The 22666-nt window shown below is 47.3% G+C and overlaps 1 protein-coding gene across 1 annotated transcript in view; it reads right to left on the bottom strand.

Moving 5' to 3' along the window:
- Nucleotides 1-2859: 2859 nt before the first annotated feature.
- The window catches only part of LOC309556896 (protein brambleberry-like), a 51969-nt gene continuing 32162 nt past the window's right edge, over nucleotides 2860-22666 (bottom strand). The window contains exons 8-12 of the mRNA XM_082259448.1: nucleotides 11382-11529; nucleotides 9264-9328; nucleotides 8132-8310; nucleotides 6920-7020; nucleotides 2860-2999 (exon numbers count right to left, since the gene is read on the bottom strand). Of these exons, the coding sequence (XP_082115574.1) occupies nucleotides 2861-2999; nucleotides 6920-7020; nucleotides 8132-8310; nucleotides 9264-9328; nucleotides 11382-11529 (632 nt within the window). The 3' untranslated portion in view covers nucleotide 2860. The remainder of the gene's footprint in view (nucleotides 3000-6919; nucleotides 7021-8131; nucleotides 8311-9263; nucleotides 9329-11381; nucleotides 11530-22666) is intronic.

Below are 22666 nucleotides of genomic sequence, written 5' to 3'. Positions count from 1 at the left end.
CACATAATCTGCTCCGGCAACCTCTTGTCTCTTCTCCCCCTGGATCCTGATCTGCTGCTGGGGACTGACCACCACCCTCTCACCCTGGGTCTCCGGGACTGCTGCAGGTGTGGGGCAGAGGTCTTGGACCCTCTGTCCAGTTGTCAGCGCTTCTGCTGTAGAAGTTTCTTGTAACTCCACACATGCTGCTGGCCTGAAATCCCATGTCCCTGTCAGTGGTGTAGCAGAAAGGTCAGCTTCCTCTTCTCTCTGGGAGGCTGAAGCTGCTGTTGGTGTTGGGCAGAGCTCAGTAGTGCTAGGCCCTGATGCCAGCTGTTCTGCAGGAACATAAACTGAAAAGTCAGTGGCCTTGCACACATCTTGCTGGGTCACCAATTGTTGCATCCAGAGGTCAGCAGCGCTAGGCCTGGATGGTTGCTCATCTGCTGTAGGCTCACTGTGATGTTCCCCCTCAGAAGAAAAGTCTAATAAATCTCCAGTCTCTGGAATTGCTGAAAGTCCAGGACATGGACTGGTGGCACTTGGGCCCAGTGCCAACACTTTTGTAGGTGATTTATAATCCAAATCATCTTCCAATGGAAAGTCCATTAAATTTGTAATCCGTGGTTTGGGAATGAAGATGGCTTCCTCTTCTCCCATACCTTTATCCAGCGGCTGAACAGATGCATTCCTCCATCCAAGCTCGTCCTGTGCAGAAACACGTTCGTCCAGGTGAGTCAGCACTTGCTACATCCTCCATAAGACCTCCGCATCCAAAACCGTGGGTGCAGGTGAGCAAAGCACACTATTACTGTGCCACATTGCCGACTCTTCATTCACGATTTCTGGACTGTCAGCTGATACTTCTGGGTATTCCCAGGCAAGGGGAGCCCAGGCCCGGCGCTGAGCAGAGTCTAGCAGCTGTCTGTAGGCGATCTCAAGCTCCCATTCCTGATTGGCTAGAAATTCCAAATCTTCCAGTACCCAGTGCACGTCCAAGACATTCAGCATCTGTTCTCTGTATTCTAAGATTTCCTCCAAACGCCACTCCAAATCGCTCCCAAAGTCAGGGTCCTCAGACAGCCTCTCTAATAACAGCCCCAGGCCGCCGTAGCAAAACCCTTCTGTTGGGCTGCCATCTGCTTTCCATGGGCACACTTGGGTTACATACCAGCGGAGGGCTCTATAGCTCTCATCCAACCGCATCTCCACCTGGACCAGCCTGCTTAACTCAGCTTTCCATTCCTTATGCAGTTGTCTCCCCAAAAACACCATTCGCACTTCGTACTGCGACCAGTACCTTTCCTGGAAGGAGGGGAGGATTTTTCCCTGGTGTCGCTGCTCACAGGCTAGCGCTTCCTCCCAGAGTTCCAATCGGATTGAATCGTGCCATCCCAGCAGGACCTTCTCTGACACCGGTCCCCTGTGCTGTAACCGCATCTCTCGCAACCTCCTTCCGAATTCCTCTTCCATGGCGGCTGATATCTGTACCTCTCCTCTTCTTCTCCCCGGACCTTGGATCCCAGTGGAGGTTTGGATGTTCCAGACTGCAGGAAGCATCCCACCGCTTGCCACCAATGTGACGGAACTGTCGACCCACACCGTGCTTGTGGTCTTCCGTCAGTATAAGGCTTCCTCCAGTCTGGACATATAGAGATATTCCAGCCGCCCCCCATACAAAACTAGCCTGAACTTAGCTTGTATGTCTCTGAAAGCAACTAACACTTTATTAAAACAAGCAGTAGACTTTTATACACTTGAGAAGCATAACAGTCACTACATGAACAATGGCCTGAATATTTACATAAAAGCATCACATAATGAATAGATAACAAGGTAGAGCTGACTCATGGCTAATCCCATCTAGACAAGGTTATCATTCACATGCTAATTAGCTCAGCGTACTTAAGTCAGCCTGGAAGCCCAGACTGCCGGCACCAAAAGTAAAACAAGATACAAATACACATATTATAGTGTAAATACTGAGAACCCACAGTAAACAATAGATAATCAAATCAACATGATTTACAATCCATGGAAGACAGGTGTTTGAGCTGATGCCATGCATCTGTTACAAGTCTGATCAACTGAGCAGTCCAAACCATCAATTTATCTGTCACATAGGTTGTTTTCAGTCTCAGTGACGGTGAGTACCGTTATATATATATATATATATATATATATATATATATATTTTTTTTTTCATTTTTTCCACAGGGAACTAAAGAATTTAGAATTTAATTGCCGAATCTTGATAATCAAGGTTATGCGCTGTGGTTGATTGCACTATGGTTACGATTTTATATTATAGTAGCAAGGCAGAATCATTTTGCACAGGCATCCATCCATATAAAAAAGACATCACATTTCCAAAGATTTATTATAAAAGGTTTAGTACAGAAACATCACAAACACATACAATTATAGAATAAAATAGGATAAATATCCTGCTGTGTAAAAGTGCATGATTGCAGGGAGGTAGAACTTTCATTTTGGATGGTCAGATTGACAAATGCATTCCTGAGACCAGAACCCCAAATATTACCAGTCCCCCGCTCACTCCAAAAGTCCGCCATCAGTCTGGGTCCAGCTGCATGAGTCAAAAATCTCTTCTGGCAATGTTCAGTTGAATTAAATTAATATCATTGTTAAAAAAAAAAAAAAAATGACATCCAAATCCACTCGATATCAATGACTGATGAATTCATATTCTGGAATATCTGCTGCTGACCTCGTCTTGTCTTGTGTGGCTGCAGAGAAGAGGATTTCACACACCGAAAAGCAAAGTGCCAACCCAACCCAACCCAACACAATCCAGAATTCAAGGCTTGGTTGGGCGCACCATAGGGGAGGTAGGTACAATGACTCGGGTGTGCCAGGCTCACTGTGCTGTGTAGGACGTCTGCCCTGAAGTGTGAACCCGGCAAAACTCCAGGCCGCTGCTGGCTTTGTTCCGACATGGCTGGCCAGCTCTGGTGATGGCCTGGCAGAATTGGCGTGGTGACATTGAAGAAACAGAACTGGAAGGCAAAAGAAAACTTGGTAAAGCAAAGGAATTCATGTGCACTTCCTTTCAGGTCAGTGACAGCCAAAATGTGAGCTTCATAGCCAAGAAATTAGCATTTTCACAAAGCGTGGCAAAGGCAGTTTATTTTACGAACAAAAAAAAAAAAAACTGGTCAGTAAAATAAACTGCCTTTGCCACCCTTTGTGAAAATGCTAATTTCTTGGCTATGATGCTCACATTTTGGCAAAACTTTCACTAAAAAAAAAAAAAAAATAATAATGAACATAAAAAAAAAAAAAAATTATGAAGCAGAGATTACCCCACTCCAAAAATGAAAAGTCAGCAGCTACACATACTGAAGCTGCTGACTTTTAATATTAGGACACTTACCTGTCCTGGAGTCCAGCGATGTCGGCACCGCAGCCGATGTTTCCATCGGATGTCGGGTGCTGCCGCCGCCATTGCCGGTGAGGGAACCTGGCAGTGAAGCCTTGCTGGGTCCCTACTGCGCATGTGCAAAGCGCGCTGCGTTCTGTAATTGCCCACGAAGCAGTGGGAGGAGTAGGGGGACGAACCTGTGAGGAACCTCGTCGCAGCGAGGTCCGACGTAAATGGGGAGGGGTTCCTTTCAAAAACAGGTAACCGCTCCCCCCTATTCCCTGAAAAGTGCCAATTGTGGCACCGGGGGGGGGGGGGGGGAGAGGAGGAGACAGATAAGAGGAAGTTCCACTTTTGAGTGGAACTCCGCTTTAAGTGGAACTAGACCCTCAGCCAAGGAAGCTGCCATCTTAGCCTCTGATCCGTTACTGCCATGATGCTGCACATGTGATCAGTTATGACCCCCGGCTGTTTGACAGTTTGGTTGAGGACACAAGCAAATGCGAGTTACATTTCCTGGCATGCCAGGAACGTAACCGTTTTTTGAAACCTTAAATTGATGAGTTTAGTTCCGCTTGAAGGATAACTGAACTTTTGGTTTAGAGAGGAAGTAAACTGCATTTTTAATTACTTTTTTTCATGCTATATTATATGGTACAGTATTTACAATCACTGCCCAGTGTAAAGGATGTAAAAACGCTTGCTACTTTGTGTTTACTTTTTACTTTTAATGCTTCTTCCGGGAATCAGCAGCACCATCTTAGGTATGGCTTGGTGTCCCTGTGGACATCATTTCCACCCTTCCTTGGGTGCTCTTGCCAAAATCTCGTGCATGCCCCATTTACCAAGGGGAGAACAAGGAAGCTGGGAATGATCATCTGCCAAGTCTGGCGCGTCTTCTCAGCTGTGCTGCAGAGAGAAGAACTCTCGGCAAAGGCATGATGTTGAAGGGGAAACGGCACACAGAGCATGCCGTGAATGAAGGGAAGGAAAGCGCATGCGCAGGTAATGTCATGAAACATTGCAGGACGGAATACATGAAGAAACAAGGAGAATTACACAGGCAGCGATCAATAGCTTTAGTAATTTGGATTAAAATTAGCTAAAGTTAGAATAGAGAGTTTACAACCTCTGACTCCAGATGACGTCAATGAGACGAAACGCATAGAGTGTCACCGTGTCATTTCATGTCCCAGTGGAACGCATTTTCGGCCGCTTGGAGCGCACACCGTTCCGGAAGAGCCCCACTGCATCTGCTGCACAGTTGTGTGTATTGTACCGCTGCCTGTTATTCGTATTTCTATGCAAGTACACTATCAATAACTCTGTTATGCTTTTTAATGGTACTACACTATTCAAGCCCCTTTTCCCTATACATATACCCAGAACACTCCTGATTGCATAAGGATACACCTTACAGGGAGATCCCAGGATACCACTAGGAGCCATGGGCTACCAACAGAGGTCCATAGGAGCCACTAGAGGTCCATAGGAGCCACTAGAGGTCCATAGGAGCCACTAGAGGTCCATAGGAGCCACTAGAGGTCCATAGGAGCCACTAGAGGTCCATAGGAGCCACTAGAGGTCCATATTAGCCACTAGAGGTCCATATTAGCCACTAGAGGTCCATATTAGCCACTAGAGGTCCATATTAGCCACACTTCCCCTTATAGCCAAGGCTTACTAGGAGTGAGGGGAGCACCTCTGATCCATTACACAAGCCACACTTGGATCATCCCTAGAATTTTGGTCACAAGCACCTTGAGGATTTTTTTTTTCACAGCACAGTCACTTTATACGTTATTAGAGATTGTACTTTTTAGTAATCTTTACTTGGAGAGGCAAAAGAACTGGATACGAACACTTTGTTGGATCCTTTTCATGCAGAGTGTCACTTAATAATTTAATTGTTGGATAATTGCACTTATTTACACCCCTATGTGGATGTTGTTTTGTGTAACTTAATGCACCTTTGCAAATGATTATATATATATATATATATATATATATATATATATATATATATATATATATATATATATATATATATATATATATATATATATATATATATATATTTATTTATTCAGATTTATTTAATATGTTGCACCAAGTCACTTTTATCTGCTATATTGATTATCACCTCCTTATCAAAGTCATTCATACTTCTTTATCTATATATTGATTTTTACCATGAAGGAATTTTTAATGGATTTGGTGAATTTCAATTCCTTTTTTTATCAAAGCATTTATATACCACTGTGTTTTATTTTGATTGGGTCCATATTTTCTTTTATCTTACTGGGCAGCGCTATTTACCTCCCCCTCAAACCCTTTACAACCACTTTTACTCCTTACTGAAGGAGTAGTAGATGCTCGAAACAGTCCTGAGTCAGTCAACAGTAATTTAACTTCGTGATAGACAAACCCAACCCCTTCCGCCGCTCACAGGTCAGTTTGTCTTCAGTGATTCCCTAAAATCAGCCAGGTGCCAAAGCCCTGATCTTGCACTGCTGCAATCCACCATCCAAACAGGCCACACAGCTAAGATGTTCAACTCCAGCCAAGGTTTATTGCAATTTAAGCCTATGATTAAGTCCTGTTGTGGGTGAAACTTGTTGGGGGCATAGCTTTGGATGGGTGGTGGTGTGCTGCCATTGGCTGAAGTTGAAGGTTTTTGGTGTGCAGTCTTATTTGGCTAATGAAAGTGGGAACTAGACTTTTCTCCAGCGCGGTGGTGTCCTTGAGCTCCCTGCAGGCACCTGACATCCCCCCCCGCCATCTGCATCCTGGTACTGGTCTCCAGCTGTATTCATTGACCGGGCTGGGGTGAGGTCACTCCCGCACATGTAGTAAAACTTGATGTACCTCTTGGTCTTTTTCTGCCATTACTATGAGTCTACAGGGGGGATACTGAAAGACTGACCAAGACAGTGGTTCCCAACTTATGAGCTAAAGGGGGCTTCAAATGTGGTCCCTCTCATTACGGGGGTGCTTATAATGTTCAATATATGTAAATGATTGAGAGGAGTGTCAGACTACAGAGCCAATAGAGGAAACGAGGGTCAAAGGACAGGATACATTGTTGGTGGGAAATGCTGCAGAAGACAAAGCTGGGAAGATGTTACATGAGGCTGGTAGAGATCAATGCTATTCCCCTAATCTAGGGGTCTTCAAACTATGGCCATCCAGTTGTTCAGGAACTACAGTTCCCATCATGCCTAGTCATGGCTGTGAATGTCAGAGTTTTACAATGCCTCATGGGATGTGTAGTTCCGCAACAGCTGGAGGGCCATAGTTTGAGGATTCCTGCCCTAATCGATGTTCCCACTACAGACTGCTGATGACTACACATCAACCAAAGGGCTGCAGGTTGGGCACCAAGGGTCTACAATAAAAAGGAATTCTTTGAAGTAGTTACAAAGAAATAACTTCTTCCCATTCTCCGAGAGGTAAGTAGACCCATTTAAACTCATTGTATCCACATTCAAGGTGGAGCTTCTGTACATTGGAGCTCCAAACTTATAGAATTAAAAAGGCTTATTTGATACTCACAGGTTACTGGACATTGAGCTGTTTCGACTGTAATCCTTCGACTCCGAAAGTGCATCGAAAGCAGCACCCAGGTGCTTCTGGGGTATTCTCTCCTGCGCCACCTGCTGGTAAAAATGATCATGTGGTAAGGGTCCGGTTACACCAGGGGTAGTCAAACTTTGGCCCTCCAGTTGTTCAGGAACTAAGATTCCAATCATGCCTAGCAATGTCTGTGAATGTCGGAGTTTTACCATGCCTCATGGGATGTGTAGTTCCGCAACAGCTGGGAGGGCTGTAGTTTGAGGATCCCTGTGTTACACCATAAATCCTGGATCACACAACACTTACCGGCTCCCATAGCATTGCCATTCCTGGCTATGCTATCTAGATGTTCCTCCATCACTGGAGAGGGAGATTCAGTCGCATTGTGGCCTGTGATGAGACGGGATGGGCCGAACAACCACCTGTTTGGTTCGCAGCAGAACTTCCATACAGGGGAAATGTTCTAACCTGAACAAATCCCACTTAAGTCTATGGGGGCTGAACAGGAAAATCAAAAGTGCCCATTTTGAAGGCTTATATGCAAGCAATTGGCCATAAAAAGGGGGGTCTGGGTACTGCCCTGAGGGACATGAGGGACATGTATCTTTTTTTAATTTTCTTTATTTTAAACAAATCGTTTTTTTCAGGAACAGTGATTTTAATGATGCTTAAAGTGCAAGAATGAAAATAAAAAATTCCTTTAAATAGATTGCCTGGGGTTCCCCTTATTGTGCCTGTAAAGTGGCGCATTTGTAAAATATACAGAACATGCTACAGCAAAAATGACATTTATAAAGAAAAAAAAATACATTTAAAATGACAATTGTTGGCACCCGGCTATTAAAAAAAAAAAAAAAAAAACGCCATGGGGTCCCCTCCAAAATCCATACCAGAACCTTATCCTAGCCCGCAGCCCAGGAAAAGGAGGGGGGCGGGGGAGAGACGACCGAGCGAACCATATCAGGCCACATGCCCTCAACATAGGGGGGTGGGTGCTTTGGGGCGGGGGGGGGGGCAAGGCTTGTCAAAATTGGGTTCCTGTGTTTCTTACTTTGACTCTTATATGGTGAATGGGTATGTACTCGATACCTATTCACATTGGGGGGGCCAATCTGGAGGCAAGATCCACCCAGGACTAGGTCAGGAATGATGGGATTTCTCTGCAGTGAAGTCCATCAGTGATTTACTCACCACCTTGGAGGGGCTGTCATATACCCGAATAGATTTAGTGAGACTGAGTCTGCGAAGCTTCATAGCTGGTGTAGACTGACCAGGAGTCCTCAAACTGTGCTGCACCTTCCAGTCTAGGTGTGTCGGAGATGCGATGATTGACACATCTTTCACCAAAGAGTCATTACCCAGCACTGAATCTGCAAGATGAAGGAAAAAAACACATTCGCTATGGTATCCATTACACATTCCCCAAGACGCGCAAATGTGAACATGTTTCGGGTGGAGTCTGGTGGGGCCAAGTCATCTGCTAGCTTTGGATGAGTTATCTAGGGGTAATCTCTCCCTCCCTTGGATCCCGATTCAGTTACTGACCACCATGAGATCATGGGTCATTCTGTTCTTCCATGAAAGGAGAAATTTAAAACTGGCAGGGATGGTGGGACGCGCAAATGTGAACACGTTTCAGGTGGAGTCTGGTGGGGCCAAGTCATCTGCTAGCTTTGGATGGGGTATCTAGGGGGAATCTCTCCCTCCCTTGGGTCCCGGTTTGGTTACTGACCACCGTGAGATCACGGGTCATTCTGTTCTTCCTTGAAAGGAGAAATTTAAAAATCTGGCAGGGATGGTAGGGCGTGCAAATGTGAACACGTTTCAGGTGGAGTCTGGTGGGGCCAAGTCATCTGCTAGCTTTGGATGGGTTATCTAGGGGGAATCTCTCCCTCCCTTGGATCCCGTTTCGGTTACTGACAACCATGAGATCATGGGTCATTCTGTTCTTCCTTGAAAGGAGAAATTTAAAAATCTGGCAGGGATGGTGGGGCGCGCAAATGTGAACACGTTTCAGGTGGAGTCTGGTGGGGCCAAGTCATCTGCTAGCTTTGGATGGGTTATCTAGGGGGAATCGCTCCCTCCCTTGGGTCCCAGTTCGGTTACTGACCACCATGAGATCACGGGTCATTCTGTTCTTCCTTGAAAAGAGAAATTTAAAAATCTGGCAGGGATGGTGGGAGCTCCTCGTAATGGACAAGGTAACCGTTCAGAAGGGATAATTCAGACCGGAGATCTCACCACTGGAACCTGGTGGTTTTACTCCCCGGCATCCACCAAATACTGAACGCATTTCTAGGAGGTCCGCCTCCATATGTCTCACCATCTAAAAAACTGTCATTCGCCAACTTCTTCAGCTCCTCTTTCAGTAGTGTTTCCTCGAATGTCCTGGCAACACAAAAGTGGTACAATTAGCCAGGGATGGGCCAGTGGGAGTTTTTAATGTTTACCCTATTTATACAGTTTCACTACACAAAAGGTAAAAAAAAGGGAATTTTTACATTTGACTTCAAAAGTTGCAGCTCTTCATGTCAGACTTTTATTAAAGGGGAAAACAAGGCAAAAATAGACAGTAGGGGAAGTCAACAGCCTTAAAACCAGGTCATCTGATCATGACCAGAGCAGTCATGGCAGTAGAGGTCAGCAGTTCTAATATAAGGACATCTCACCATTAGGATGGAACAGCCATGACAGTAGAGGAGATTTAAAGTCCTAGTAAAAGAGGTCACCTGGCCACTAACATGATACAGCTATGACAGTAAAGGTGGCCAGCCATCCTATTATAAAATCTCACCCTTAACAGAGTAGCCATGACAGTAAAGGAGATCAGAAGACCTAGTTTAAGGTCCTCTACCACCACCACCAAGGACCAACCATGACAGTACAGGAGGTCAGTCTTAATACAAGGTCATCTGCCTTAACAGAGCAGCCATGGCGGAAGAAGTCAGTAGTCCTATGGCGCTTTTCTACTGCATAGAACCGAACGGTTCGACTCGCTTTTGTGCTTTTCCACTGCTGGTACCGCATGGTATAGTGTAGGAACGGTTCGGTACGGCGGCGCTTTTCCACTGCATGGAACCGAGCGGTACGGCTCTCAAAAACAGTACCACCTCGATTGTGGTTCCAAGAGGTACCATACCTGGTACCATATCCCACAATCCTTTGCATGCAGTCACTACTAGCCACTGATTGGTCAGAGAATCATACCCACCCCATTGTTATCCCACCCACTTAACTTTAGTACTACTTTAGTGGAAAAGCAAACCATATCGTACCAAACCGTTCCAACACCGTACCATGCGGTACCAGCAGTGGAAAAGCAAACCGGGCTGAGTAGAGCCGAGCCGGTACATGCAGTGGAAAAGTGCCATTAGTATATGGTCATATCATTAGGATGGAGCAGCCATGACAGAGGTTACCAGTCCTAGTATAAGGTAATCAATCCACTTACATTGTGTAGCCATGGCAGTAGAGATCATCAGTCCTAGTTCAAGGTGTTCCACCACTAAAATGGAACAGTTTTGACAGATAAGGGACAGTAGTCCTAGTATAAGATCATCTGACCACTACCATGGAACATCTATGACATTAGAGGTCAACAGTCTTCGTTTCAAGTCCTTTACCACATAGAGCAGCCATGACAAAAGAGGAGATAAACAGTCTTCGTAAAAGGTCACCCGACCACTAACATGATACAGCCATGACAGTAGAGCTGGTCAGCCACCCTATTATAAGGTCATCTTACCATTACTGAGTAGCCATGCCTGTAATAGAGATCAGAAGTCCTGGTCTTCTACCATAAACATGGAGCAACCAGGACAGTCTTACTACAAGGTCATCTGACCAATAACAGAGCAACCATGGTTGTAAACGTCACCAGTCCTAGTATAAGGTCATCTCACCATTAGGAATGGAGCAGCCATGACAGTAGGGTGGTTAGCAGTCCTAATATAAGATCCTCCACCACAGAGTATCCATGGAGTAGCCATGACAATGACAAAAGGTCAGCAGTCTTAGTTTAAGGTCCTTTACCACCAGAATGGAGCAGTCATAACAGTAGAGGTAGTGGCAGTCTCATAACAAGGTTGTCTGACCAGTTCTTAAGCCAACTGTATAGCTTTGGTCATGTAGGTTCACCAATGAATGTTCAAAATGTCTATGCTACACAGCAGATAGAGGAGATGGTCTCAACACTAATCTGTCCCGAAAAGTAGCAATTTTTTCAACAAAATATAAGTTGCTGCATTGCCAACCTTGCTGACAAGCTGAGTTTTTTAAAACTTAACATTTCTTGATGACGCAATGATGACCGACATGAGGCTTCAGCACTAGGTTTGGAATTCTATGCAACAAAGTCCTCATCAAAATGTCAGGAACATGGCTTAGGTAGGTCCCTTTTCCTTGCTAGTCAAACTATCAAAACTTTGGTGTGGCCTCTTACTTCTCTGGTGTGGAGCTGAGGAACACTCTCCCCTTCTCTTTGGAAGCTCCGGAAATGAGAAGAGGTTCGGCAGGAGGAAGGGCAGGACAATTCTTTAGATTTTTCACCTTCACAAGGCAGCAGACAAAGTTCAGCAACATCCAGTGACCTACAAAAAAAAAAAAAAAAAAGGCAACCAGTCACCCCTCAGACTATAAAGAATGGATATCAGTAGGCCAGATAAAGTCTATGGAAGACTACAATCTGGTAGAAAGAACTACACAAATACTCCTTATACATACGATGAAGTGAGCTGCCACCTAGATAAAGGTAAGCCTGTGGATGTGGTGTATCTGGACTTTGCAAAGGCCTTTGACATCGTTCCCCACAAACGCTTACTGTACAAACTAAGGAAGGTAGGTATGGACCATAAGGTGAGTACCTGGATAGAGAACTGGCTCCAGGGGAGGTTGCAAAGGGTGGTGATTAATGGGGAGTACTCGGATTGGGCGGGTGTGGAAAGTGGGGTCCCCCAAGGTTCTGTCCTGGGACCAATCCTGTTTAATTTATTCATAAATGATCTAGAGGAGGGGATATCTAGTACAATCTCCGTATTTGCGGATGATACTAAACTAAGCATGCCAATATCTTCTATGCAGGATGTGGAAACCTTACAAGCGGACCTGAACAAAATAATGGGGTGGGCAACTACATGGCAAAAATGGATTTTTGTAAAATCTTACAGTAAAATCCTTTTCTCTTAAGCTCATTGACAGACGCAGTCCTCTTGATTAATATCAAATCGGGTTATACTGCCCTCTACAGGAGTAGGACACTAGGCAGAAGGAAAACGTTCTGGCCACACCTTAGGGGCAGTCCCAGAGGGTATATCCTCTCTCTCCCTGCTACAGGATGTCAGTTATGTCACAAAGCACTGTCAGAGAATTTAACCCAACCCAACTCAAAAGTAGAGGGGCGGGTACTGCGTCTGTCAATGAGCTTAAGAGAAAAGGATTTTACGGTAAGATTTTACAAAAATCCATTTTTCTCTGTCGCTCATTGACAGACGCAGTCCTCTTGATTAATATCAAATCGGGACGTCCCAAAGCAGTGCCACAAATGAGGGGTGGGATAACAGAAATCAAAATTTAAATCCAGAAGGCCCAACCGGTGCCGACTAGAAGTCTTAAAGGCTCATCAAACCAAAGGATGAGACTCAACTGAAAATCCAACAGAAAAAAACCCTTGAGGTAGACCAACGGTCTCAAATTGCGGCCTGCAAAACCTTGCGGCCAAAAGAGGCATCCGCCGATGCCATCACATCAACTTTATAAAATTTTGCAAAGGTATGAACCGACGACCAGGTAGCCGCCTTGCAAACCTGGACCACTGATGCCTGATGGCGGAAGGCCCAGGAAGCACTAAGCGCCCGAGTGGAGTGCGCCTTAACAGGGAACGGAGGATTCCGACCCTTAATAGAATAAGCCTGTACCACCGTCTGTCTGATCCATTTGGAGATAGTCGCGGCAGATGCAGGCAACCCCTTTTTGGGGCCATCCGTGATCACAAAAAGTGAATCTGTTTTACGAAACGAGTCCGTAGTTTTCAGGTATACCCTGATTGCCCGAACCACATCCAAGGAATGTAACGCACACTCCCGAGGATGACTGGGCTTAGGACATAGGGAAGGCAATACAATGTCTTCATTCAGATGAAACTCTGAAACCACTTTAGGAAGGAAGGATGGATTCGGATGAAGAACCACCTTATCCCTATGAACCACCAGATATGGGGAACGACAAGATAATGCGGCCAGTTCTGACACCCTGCGTGCAGAAGTAATGGCCACCAAGAAGGCCACCTTCTGGGATAAAGTAAGCAAGGGAATCTCCCTGATATTTTCAAAGGGAGGTTTCTGAAGAACCGACAACACTAAATTAAGATCCCAGGGCGGTAAGGGCGCGCGCACTGGCGGAGCCAGGTGCCGCACCCCCTGGATGAAATTCCGCACCAAGGAATGAGTAGCCAAAGGTTTCTGAAAGAAGATTGCTAACGCTGAAACCTGACCCTTGATAGTACTCAAGGCCAGCGCTTCTGCTCAACTCCTTGTTGCAGAAAAGCCAAGATTCGGGTCACCGAATAGGCCCGTGGAGGAAATCCAAAGGATTCACACCACGCAATATAAGACCTCCATGTGCGATGATAGACTTTTCTAGAAGTCGCTTTCCTTGCTTTAATTAAAGTCGGAATAACTGAAGTTGACAATCCCTTGTCCTTCAGCACCTGAGTCTCAATAGCCAGGCCGTTAAAGCCAGCAATTGTAAAGCAGGATGGAAGATCGGTCCCTGAGACCGCAGATCCTCCCTGAGAGGGAGTCTCTAGGGATCGTCCGCGACCAGCCTGACGAAGTCGGCGTACTCTGGTTGACGAGGTCAGTCCGGAACTACCAGGGTAACTGGAATTTCTTCCACCTCTATCCTGCGAAGAAGCTTCAGCAGCAACTTGAGAGGAGGGAAGACATACAGTAGCTGATACTGTCCCCACGGGGCGACCAGCGCGTCTGCTGTGTTCGTTCGCGGATCTCGGGAGCTGGTTACAAAACTCCGCGCCTTCCTGTTGAGCCGAGCTGCCAACAGATCCACCTCCAGGGTGCCCCAATGAAGGCACCGCTGGTGAAATATCTCTGGATGAAAATCCAGAATCTAACGGCTGACCTAAACTGTTTGCCGATTTTCCACCCCCGGAGTGCATACTGCGGGGAGAGCCGGAACAAACCGTTCCGCCCAATGAAGAATGCTGGCCACCTCTATGGCCGCCAGGGCACTCTTGGTGCCCCCTTGGTGGTTGACATAAGCCACGGCCATGGCCTTGTCCAACTGAATCCAAACCGGGTTGCCCTGAAGCTACTTGGTCCAGAGAATCAGACAAAGTCTGATCGCTCTCAGTTCCAATACATTTATCGGTAACCTGGATTCTGTCGGAAGAAATGGCTTCCCCTGGCTGAGCATCGGAGACCGAAGTTACCAGACCAGAGACTCTCTGGTCTGCTCGCTCAATCGGATCCGATTGTCCAGAGAATCGGGATTCCGATTTCATCTGAAAAGAATCTCCTTTTGTGATCTTTTGCAAAAGTGAAGAAAACGTTCTGCTCAAGGAGCGGGAACCGCTGCTCCCTGTTGCATCAAGCCTATTACTGCTCCCCGCAAAGCTTTTAAGCGATCCGGGGAAAGTCGAATGTTGGAAGGGAAGAATCGCTCCGGTAGAAGTGATCGAAACTTGATTTTGTATCCCGACCGCATGACCTCGCAAACCCCTTTGTCCGGGATTCTGGAAAGCCATGGATCCGGAAACCAGTGAAGACGTCCCCCCACCCCAGAGATGGGTGGGGGCGCACCTTCAGGCTGTCTTATCTTCAGGTTTGGCTGAGTCTGGCTTTTGTTTTCCTGACCAGCGCCCTCTGAAACCCCCTGAAGGGGCTTTGGAGGACTTCCCCCTTATCGCCCGCCCCAGCGGAGCGAACAAACTTTTTATGAGCGGAAAAGGAAGGTCCTCGCCTGTTAAGAGGTCCTTTACCTTTAGCTGTCTGTGGTAAAAAAGTGCTCTTACCCCCAGTGAGATCCTTTATAATCTCATCCAAGGTGGCCCCAAACAGGCGATCCCCCTTAAAGGGAAGATTAGCCAAAGTCTTTTTGGAACCTTGATCAGCCGACCAGCACTTTAACCATAACACACGTCTGAGGACCACTGCTGAAACAGATGCACACCCTAGTAAGGGAGTGGCGTCCAGGGCGGCGTCTCAGATGAACTGTAGCCCCTGTATAATCTGCTCCAGCAAATCTGATACTGCCGGGGGGATACTGCTCCCCTTTATGTCACGGCGTAACAATTTGGTCTATTCTGTCAATGTTTGTGAAACTAAACCAATGGCAATCACTGGCCTAAATGTTGACCCTATCAGGGAAAAAAATGGAGCGAGATTCGGCTTCCACTTTTCGATCCACCGGATCCCTAAAGGACGGAGCGTCCTCCAACGGGATAACAGTGGCTTTATTTAGTCTGGAAATTGGTGGGTCCACTGGTGGTACCGTCCATTTCTTAAGGAGGGATTCCTCAAACCAGTGTTGCCAACCCCCCGGAGGGAAATTTACTGGCAGAATGTCCAAAATTTACGGACGGCACAAATTTTTTACTGGCACTGCAAAAATGTACATAAACAGGCTGTTTTCAGTGCTAAACCGTGCAAATATCAATACTTAAACTATAAACATGTAGATAGTGCTATTAGCAATGTGTTTAGGTTAAACAAAAGTCAAAAACCATATTTCTCCATTTACATGAAGATCAGATTATTATAACCCAGCCAGCACAGCGTTCCCCTATATATCAGAGTGTGCAGGATTTCCCTTACAGTGTAACTCTGACATAAAGAGGAATGCTGCAGATCTTGATTTAAGGGGGAACTCTGATTTAAGAGGGGGCTCTGGTGACCAGAAACCGCCTTATATCAGAGTCCACTGCATTCCCCTTTACATCAGAGTTCCCTTTTACATCAGAGTCCGCAGAGTTCCCCCTTTGCACTGTAAGGGGAGAATCCTGCAGACTCTGATGTAGAGAGGAATATCAGGAACTCTGATGGGGGGGGGGGGGGGGACTCTGGTGACCAGAGACCACCTTCCACAGATTAATTACACTAAGGTAAGGGGGGATTCCCTGCTATAAGGGGGAAACCTTTATATCAGTTCCCCCTTACATTATTGTATTCACCCAGCCCTTGCATCAGTGACCCCCCCTTAGCCTGGCCTGGCAGTGCTGTCACTTACCTGAGGGTGGTCAGAGGCTGCGGAAATGATACGGGAGGTGGTCAGATGCTGTGGACATGATACAGGAGGTGGTTAGAGGCTGCGAACACGATACCGGAGGAGGTCAGAGACTGCGAACGTTCTACAGGAGATGGTCAGAGGCTGCGCGGACATGGTACAGGAGGTATTTAGAGGCTGCAGACACCCCCCATTCCCCCCCCGAACAGTAGTGTCCTAATCTGCCCCCCTTCACCCTCCACATCAGTGTCCACCTCTGCCACCTTTTACATCACCCTCCCACAGCAGAGTCCTCCTCTGCCCACCTTCATATACCCTCTACAGCACTGTCCTTCTGTGCCCCCTTCAACCCCCATAGTACTGTCCTTCTGTGACCCCTCCAGCCCCCATAGTACTGTCCTTCTGTGACCCCTTCAGCCCCCATAGTACTGTCCTTCTGTGTCCCCTTCAGCCCCCATAGTACTGTCCTGTGTCCCCTTCAGCCCCCATAGTACTGTCCTTCTGTGCCCCCTTCAGACCAAATAGTACTGTCCTTCTGTGTCCCCTTCAGACCCCATAGTACTGTCCTTCTGTGCCCCCTTCAGCCCCCATAGTACTGTCCTTCTGTGTCCCCTTCAGCCCCCATAGTACTGTCCTTCTGTGTCCCCTTCAGCCCCCATAGTACTGTCCTTCTGTGCCCCCTTCAGCCCCCATAGTACTGTCCTTCTGTGTCCCCTTCAGCCCCCATAGTACTGTCCTGTGTCCCCTTCAGCCCCCATAGTACTGCCCTTCTGTGACCCCTTCAGCCCCCATAGTACTGTCCTTCTGTGTCCCCTTCAGCCCCCATAGTACTGCCCTTCTGTGACCCCTTCAGCCCCCATAGTACTGTCCTTCTGTGCCCCCTTCAGCCCCCATAGTACTGTCCTTCTGTGCCCCCTTCAGCCCCCATAGTACTGTCCTTCTGTGTCCCCTTCAGCCCCCATAGTACTGTCCTTCTGTGTCCCCTTCAGCCCCCATAGTACTGTCCTTCTGTGTCCCCTTCAGCCCCCATAGTACTGTCCTTCTGTGTCCCCTTCAGCCCCCATAGTACTGTCCTTCTGTGTCCCCTTCAGCCCCCATAGTACTGTCCTTCTGTGCCCCCTTCAGACCCCATAGTACTGTCCTTCTGTGTCCCCTTCAGACCCCATAGTACTGTCCTTCTGTGCCCCCTTCAGACCCCATAGTACTGTCCTTCTGTGTCCCCTTCAGACCCCATAGTACTGTCCTTCTGTGCCCTCTTCAGACCCCATAGTACTGTCCTTCTGTGTCCCCTTCAGAATCAGCCCCTACAGCACTGTCATTTCCTGTCCCCTTCAGCCCCCACAGGCACTGTCATTCCCTGTCCCCTTCAGCCCCCACAGGCACTGTCATTCCCTGTCCCCTTCAGCCCCCACAGGCACTGTCATTTCCTGTCCCCTTTAGTCCTCACAGGCACTGTAATTCCCTGTCCCCTTTAGTCCCCACAGGCACTTTCATTCCCTGTCCCCTTTAGTCCCCACAGGCACTGTCATTCCCAATTTCCCTGTTCCCTTTAGTCCCCACAGGCACTGTCATTCCCAATTTCCCTGTCCCCTTTAGTCCCCACAGGCACTGTCATTCCCAATTTCCCTGTCCCCTTTAGTCCCCATAGGCACTGTCATTCCCTGTCCCCTTTAGTCCCCACAGGCACTGTCATTCCCTGTCCCCTTTAGTCCCCACAGGCACTGTCATTCCTCCCTGTCCCCTTTAGTCCCCACAGGCACTGTCATTCCTCCCTGTCCCCTTTAGTCCCCACAGGCACTGTCATTCCTCCCTGTCCCCTTTAGTCCCCACAGGCACTGTCATTCCTCCCTGTCCCCTTTAGTCCCCACAGGCACTGTCATTCCCAATTTCCCTGTCCCCTTTAGTCCCCACAGGCACTGTCATTCCTCCCTGTCCCCTTTAGTCCCCACAGGCACTCTCATTCCTCCCTGTCCCCTTTAGTCCCCACAGGCACTGTCCTTCTCTGGCTCTGCCGGGTCTGCCCCCTTCTCACAAGTTCCATGAGTGTCCTCGGCTCCTGAGTCCTGACTGTGTGCTCCTCTTCTCTAGCCACAGCTACTCTCACCGTGGATCCGATAGGCTCAGGCTGGGGGAGGTAGCGGCCGCGGCGGCAGTGGCGGGAACATTCTGGGCGGGCCATGGGCAGGGCACAGGCAGAGGCGGTCAGGCGGGGGAGGAGGAGATGATGACGAGACTCACTGACTGTTAGAGTGTCCGGCGATGGGACCGAGGCGCACGCCGCGCATGCGCAGTCAGAATGTCTCGCCGCAGCCATTGTTTTAACGGGCACTTTTCTCCTGCTACGGGCATTTACGGGCAGGAGAAAAGTGCCCCGAATTTACGGACTGTCCGTGAAAAAACGGACGGTTGGCAACACTGCCTCAAACGGATAGCGTCTAGCAATGCGTTTGGAAATAGCAGGGGTTCGTTTTGGATGATCCCATTCCTCCTTAATTAGGTTACCAAAACATTTGGGCAAGGGAAAAACCTTCGCCATTTTGGTAGGCTTGCTGGTACCAAAGGGAATCTCAGTGTCATCTATCTCTGCCGGTGTAACCTCAAGACTTAAGGTTTCCCGGACAGACATGACTAGAGCGTTCACTAACGCTTCTTCTTGCACTGTGGCGGAGGCAGAAACGTCCTCCTCACTGTCTGAGGAGACCGCACCCGAGACAGCAACCCCAGCAGAGGGACCTGCAGCTGCAGTGACCAGCTCAGAATCCGTATCTGAAGTATCAGATGAAATAGGAGTAGGCGGGGGTCGCTTCCTTGACCCCCGTCCCTGACAGGCCACCTCCATCCGGGATACCAAAGACTCCAAAACTGCTGATAATGCATCAATCACAAGCGTAGTACTGGAGGGCCCTGCGGCCACCTCGAGGGGGTCAGGCGGGGATACATGTGTAGCAGGGTCCATGATTATACAAGACACTTGCCAGCAAACAAAAAAATAATTTCAAAGAAAAAAAAAAAAACTTTTTTTTTTGTAATCCCCCAGCACAACAGCGCCCCTCAGTGTTACCTGCTTTGGACCCCACAGAGAGAGAGACCCCAAGGCTCACCACCTGATGCACAGAAGTTTCTATCAACCTGCCTCAGCGCTGTCTCTTACAGACAGGAAGTCTTTTGGCACTTTTCCCGGGTAAAGGAGGCGGCTCTGCCCCTTTACACGCCTTCCGGCGCCTCCCATGCTTCTCCACGAGGTAACTGGTCACTTCCAAAATGGCTGCCCCCATGCTGGAGACACGAGGCTACGCCAAGATGGCGGCCCCACGCGACCTGCGGGGAAATGGCGGCGGCCTGTGGAAGATGGCAGCGGCCTGCGGAAGCGCTATCGGCCTGTGCGGCCTGCGGGGAGCTGTGGGAGGATGGCGGCCTGTGGGAGGATAGCGGCCTGCGGGAGGATGGCGGTAGTCCATGCACAGTCATCGGCCTGTATTTCAACCTTATCAGGTAGGATGCTATCACACTTCTACATGGCCATCATCACAGTAATGCCACTGACTTCAGTCATGGTCCCTTAACAGTGCCCACATATAGTGACTTTAGATAGTCAGCTCCCAAACCAAGCCTCCTGGTCTCTTTTTTTTTTTTTTTCACAATCACACTCAATTGGGGGATCTGTGACCTGTTACAGGATAGAGAGGGGACCCAGAAACCTGAGCGTCCGACCATCCTAAGGAGGGGCCCGCGTCCACCAACCAACCCGACAGGGGGTAAAGGGGGAACATTCTACTCACCATACCGGAACCAGGCGGGCGCCAGCTCCTGACAGAACCCCTCTCCACCGAGGTGGGGGGGCTGTCGACCAATACGGACACCGTGACTCAGTTTCCAACTGGTCGTTGGCGTCCAGGCGAGACGTTTAACTCGCAGGGTCAGTCCCCGTCCAGTGGGACTATGTCGCGGCCGACCCAGCGCGGAGCTAGAGCCTGCACGCGCTCGCAGGCTGACTGGGGTGACCACTGGATCTCAACATCCAGCCCGTCGCCCAGTTTCAGCATACTTGCTTGAAGATCTCACAGGAACACTGGAGAAAAAAAGCTGCCTAATAAAAAAGTTTTCTAAAAAATCTTGCCAGGACCGAAGATCCCAGCAAGGAACTTAGGTCCTTACTCCTGACTAGACAGAAAAAAAAACTAACATCCTGTAGCAGAGAGGGAAAGGATATACCCTCTGGGACTGCCCCTAAGGTGTGGCCAGAACGTTTTCCTTCTGCCTAGTGTCCTACTCCTGTAGAGGGCAGTATAACCCAATTTGATATTAATCAAGAGGACTGCGTCTGTCAATGAGCGACAGAGAAAAAAGGACATCAATTTTATTTGGGTTCAGCGTCGCACGACCGCAAAATTGTCCATTAAAGTAACGCAGTGCCGAATCGCAAAATAGGGCCTGGTCATTAAGGGGGTAAATCTTCCGGCCCAGAAGTGGTTTAAAAAAAAAATTAACCCCCCCCACCCAAATTAATCAGTATGGCAGCAGCAGGCTGGAAGAATTGGAGCCCATTCACATTAATACACCCCTGTCACATGCACGCATTTCCACAACAAACTGTTAGATAATGGAACAAAGAAAATTTACATTTTCAAAAATCTAACAAAATTCTACAGGCATAAGGCCCACGGATGGGGGGGGGGGGGGGGGGGAAGGCAAACCTCTGGTGGATTTGCCACAGTGATCCGACCAGAAGTGGGTCCCTGGCCTTCACAGGTAACCGCTTCCCCCACCCCCAAAAAAAGTATTTCAAATATGGCAGAGGAGGGGGGGGGGGGAATGGGCAGGAGGAAGAGCAGAACTTCTCCTTTTGGGTAAAGTTCCACTTTAATCACTTGCCGACTGCCTGACGTACATTTACTGCGGCAAAGTGGCTACATTGCGCGGATTTTACATACCAGAACGTCATTTCGTGCAATAGCCACTAGGTGGTGCGGGCATGCCACCGGAGGCATGATCGCACACTGATTGGACAGAGGGGGAGCCAATCAGCAGGTACGGGGTAACCGATGTCTGCCGGCCACCCGTGATCCTTTCCCGAGAAGCGCGGAAGGGTGGTCTGCCTATGTAAACAAGGCAGATCACCATACTGACAGGGGAGAAGACAGATCCTGTGTTAGCACTAAGCAGGAACACAGATCTGTCTTCCCCCAGTCAAAGCACCTCCCCCACACAGTTAGCAAACACCCCCTAGGGAAACATTTAACCCTTTGAGCACCCCTGATGTTAACCCCTTCCCTGCCAGTGTCAGTACAGTGAGTGTGCATATTTTTAGCACTGATCACTGTAATAATGTCACTGGTTCCCACAAAACGTGTGAGTTAGGTGTCCGATTTGTCAGCCGCAATGTCGAAGTCACAAAAAAAAAAAAAAAAAAAAAAAAAGCTGATCACCACCATTACTAGTAAAAAAAAAAAAAAAAAAAGAAAAAAAAAATGGCAAAGATATTGTTGGCGATCACCGATTTCAGGTGTTGCTATATAATTGGGTTTGTATACATCATTTTTTGAAATACTATAATTAACGTTAATATTATAACATTTTGAAGTCTCTAAACAAATTTTTTTGACAAATGTTTAAATTTCAACATTTTGTAAGTTTTTTTCAAAAATTTCAATATTGGAAATTAAAAAAAAAAAAAAAAAAAAAAATGGCAAAAAAAAAAATCTGTTTGTAGACGCGATAACTTATGCACAAAGCAATTTTTTTTGTCTGTAATATATACTGCGCCAACCTTAAATATACAGCACCCGGCAACAACAAATGACAATTTGTGAAAATAAGAAAGCAAAAACTTGCAGCGCTGTTGGATTGTGTTATAAAGTGCAATAGTGCTTATGCATATAAATATACGCTAGACAAAAATAAAGTTTATTTTTAGCTAGCATATATTTATATGCATAAGCACTATTGCACTTTATAAACGCAATCCAACAGCGCTGCAAGTTTTTGCTTTCTTATGCACAAACCAATCATACGCTTATTAGGATTTTTTTTTTTTTTTACCAAAAATATGTAGCAGAATACATATTGGCCTAATCTTTCTGATGAAGAAATTCGATTTTTTACATTTTTTTTTTTTTTTTTTTTTTTTTTTTTTATTGGGAATGTTTTATAGCAGAAAGTAAAAAAAATTTGTTCTTCAAAAAAAAAAAAAAAAAATTGTTTGTAGCTCACAGAGGTGATCAAACACCACCAAAAGAAAGCTGTATTTGTAGGAAAAAAAGACATCGATTTTATTTGGGTACAGCGTTGCACGACCGCGCAATTGTCTGTTAACCACTTTACCACCGGAGGATTTTGCTGTCTTCCGTCCAGGCCACTTTTTGCGATTCGGCGCTGTGCGACTTCAACTGACAATTGCGCGGTCATGCGACGCCGTACCCAAACGAAATTTACGTCCTTTTTTTCCCACAAACAGAGCTTTCTTTTGGTGGTATTTGATCACCTGTGCAA

Source organism: Pelophylax lessonae, assembly GCF_965119305.1.
Source record: "Pelophylax lessonae genome assembly, chromosome: 5".
In the NCBI taxonomy this organism is placed as follows: Eukaryota; Metazoa; Chordata; class Amphibia; order Anura; family Ranidae; genus Pelophylax; species Pelophylax lessonae.
This window is presented reverse-complemented; position numbering and strand designations above follow the sequence as displayed.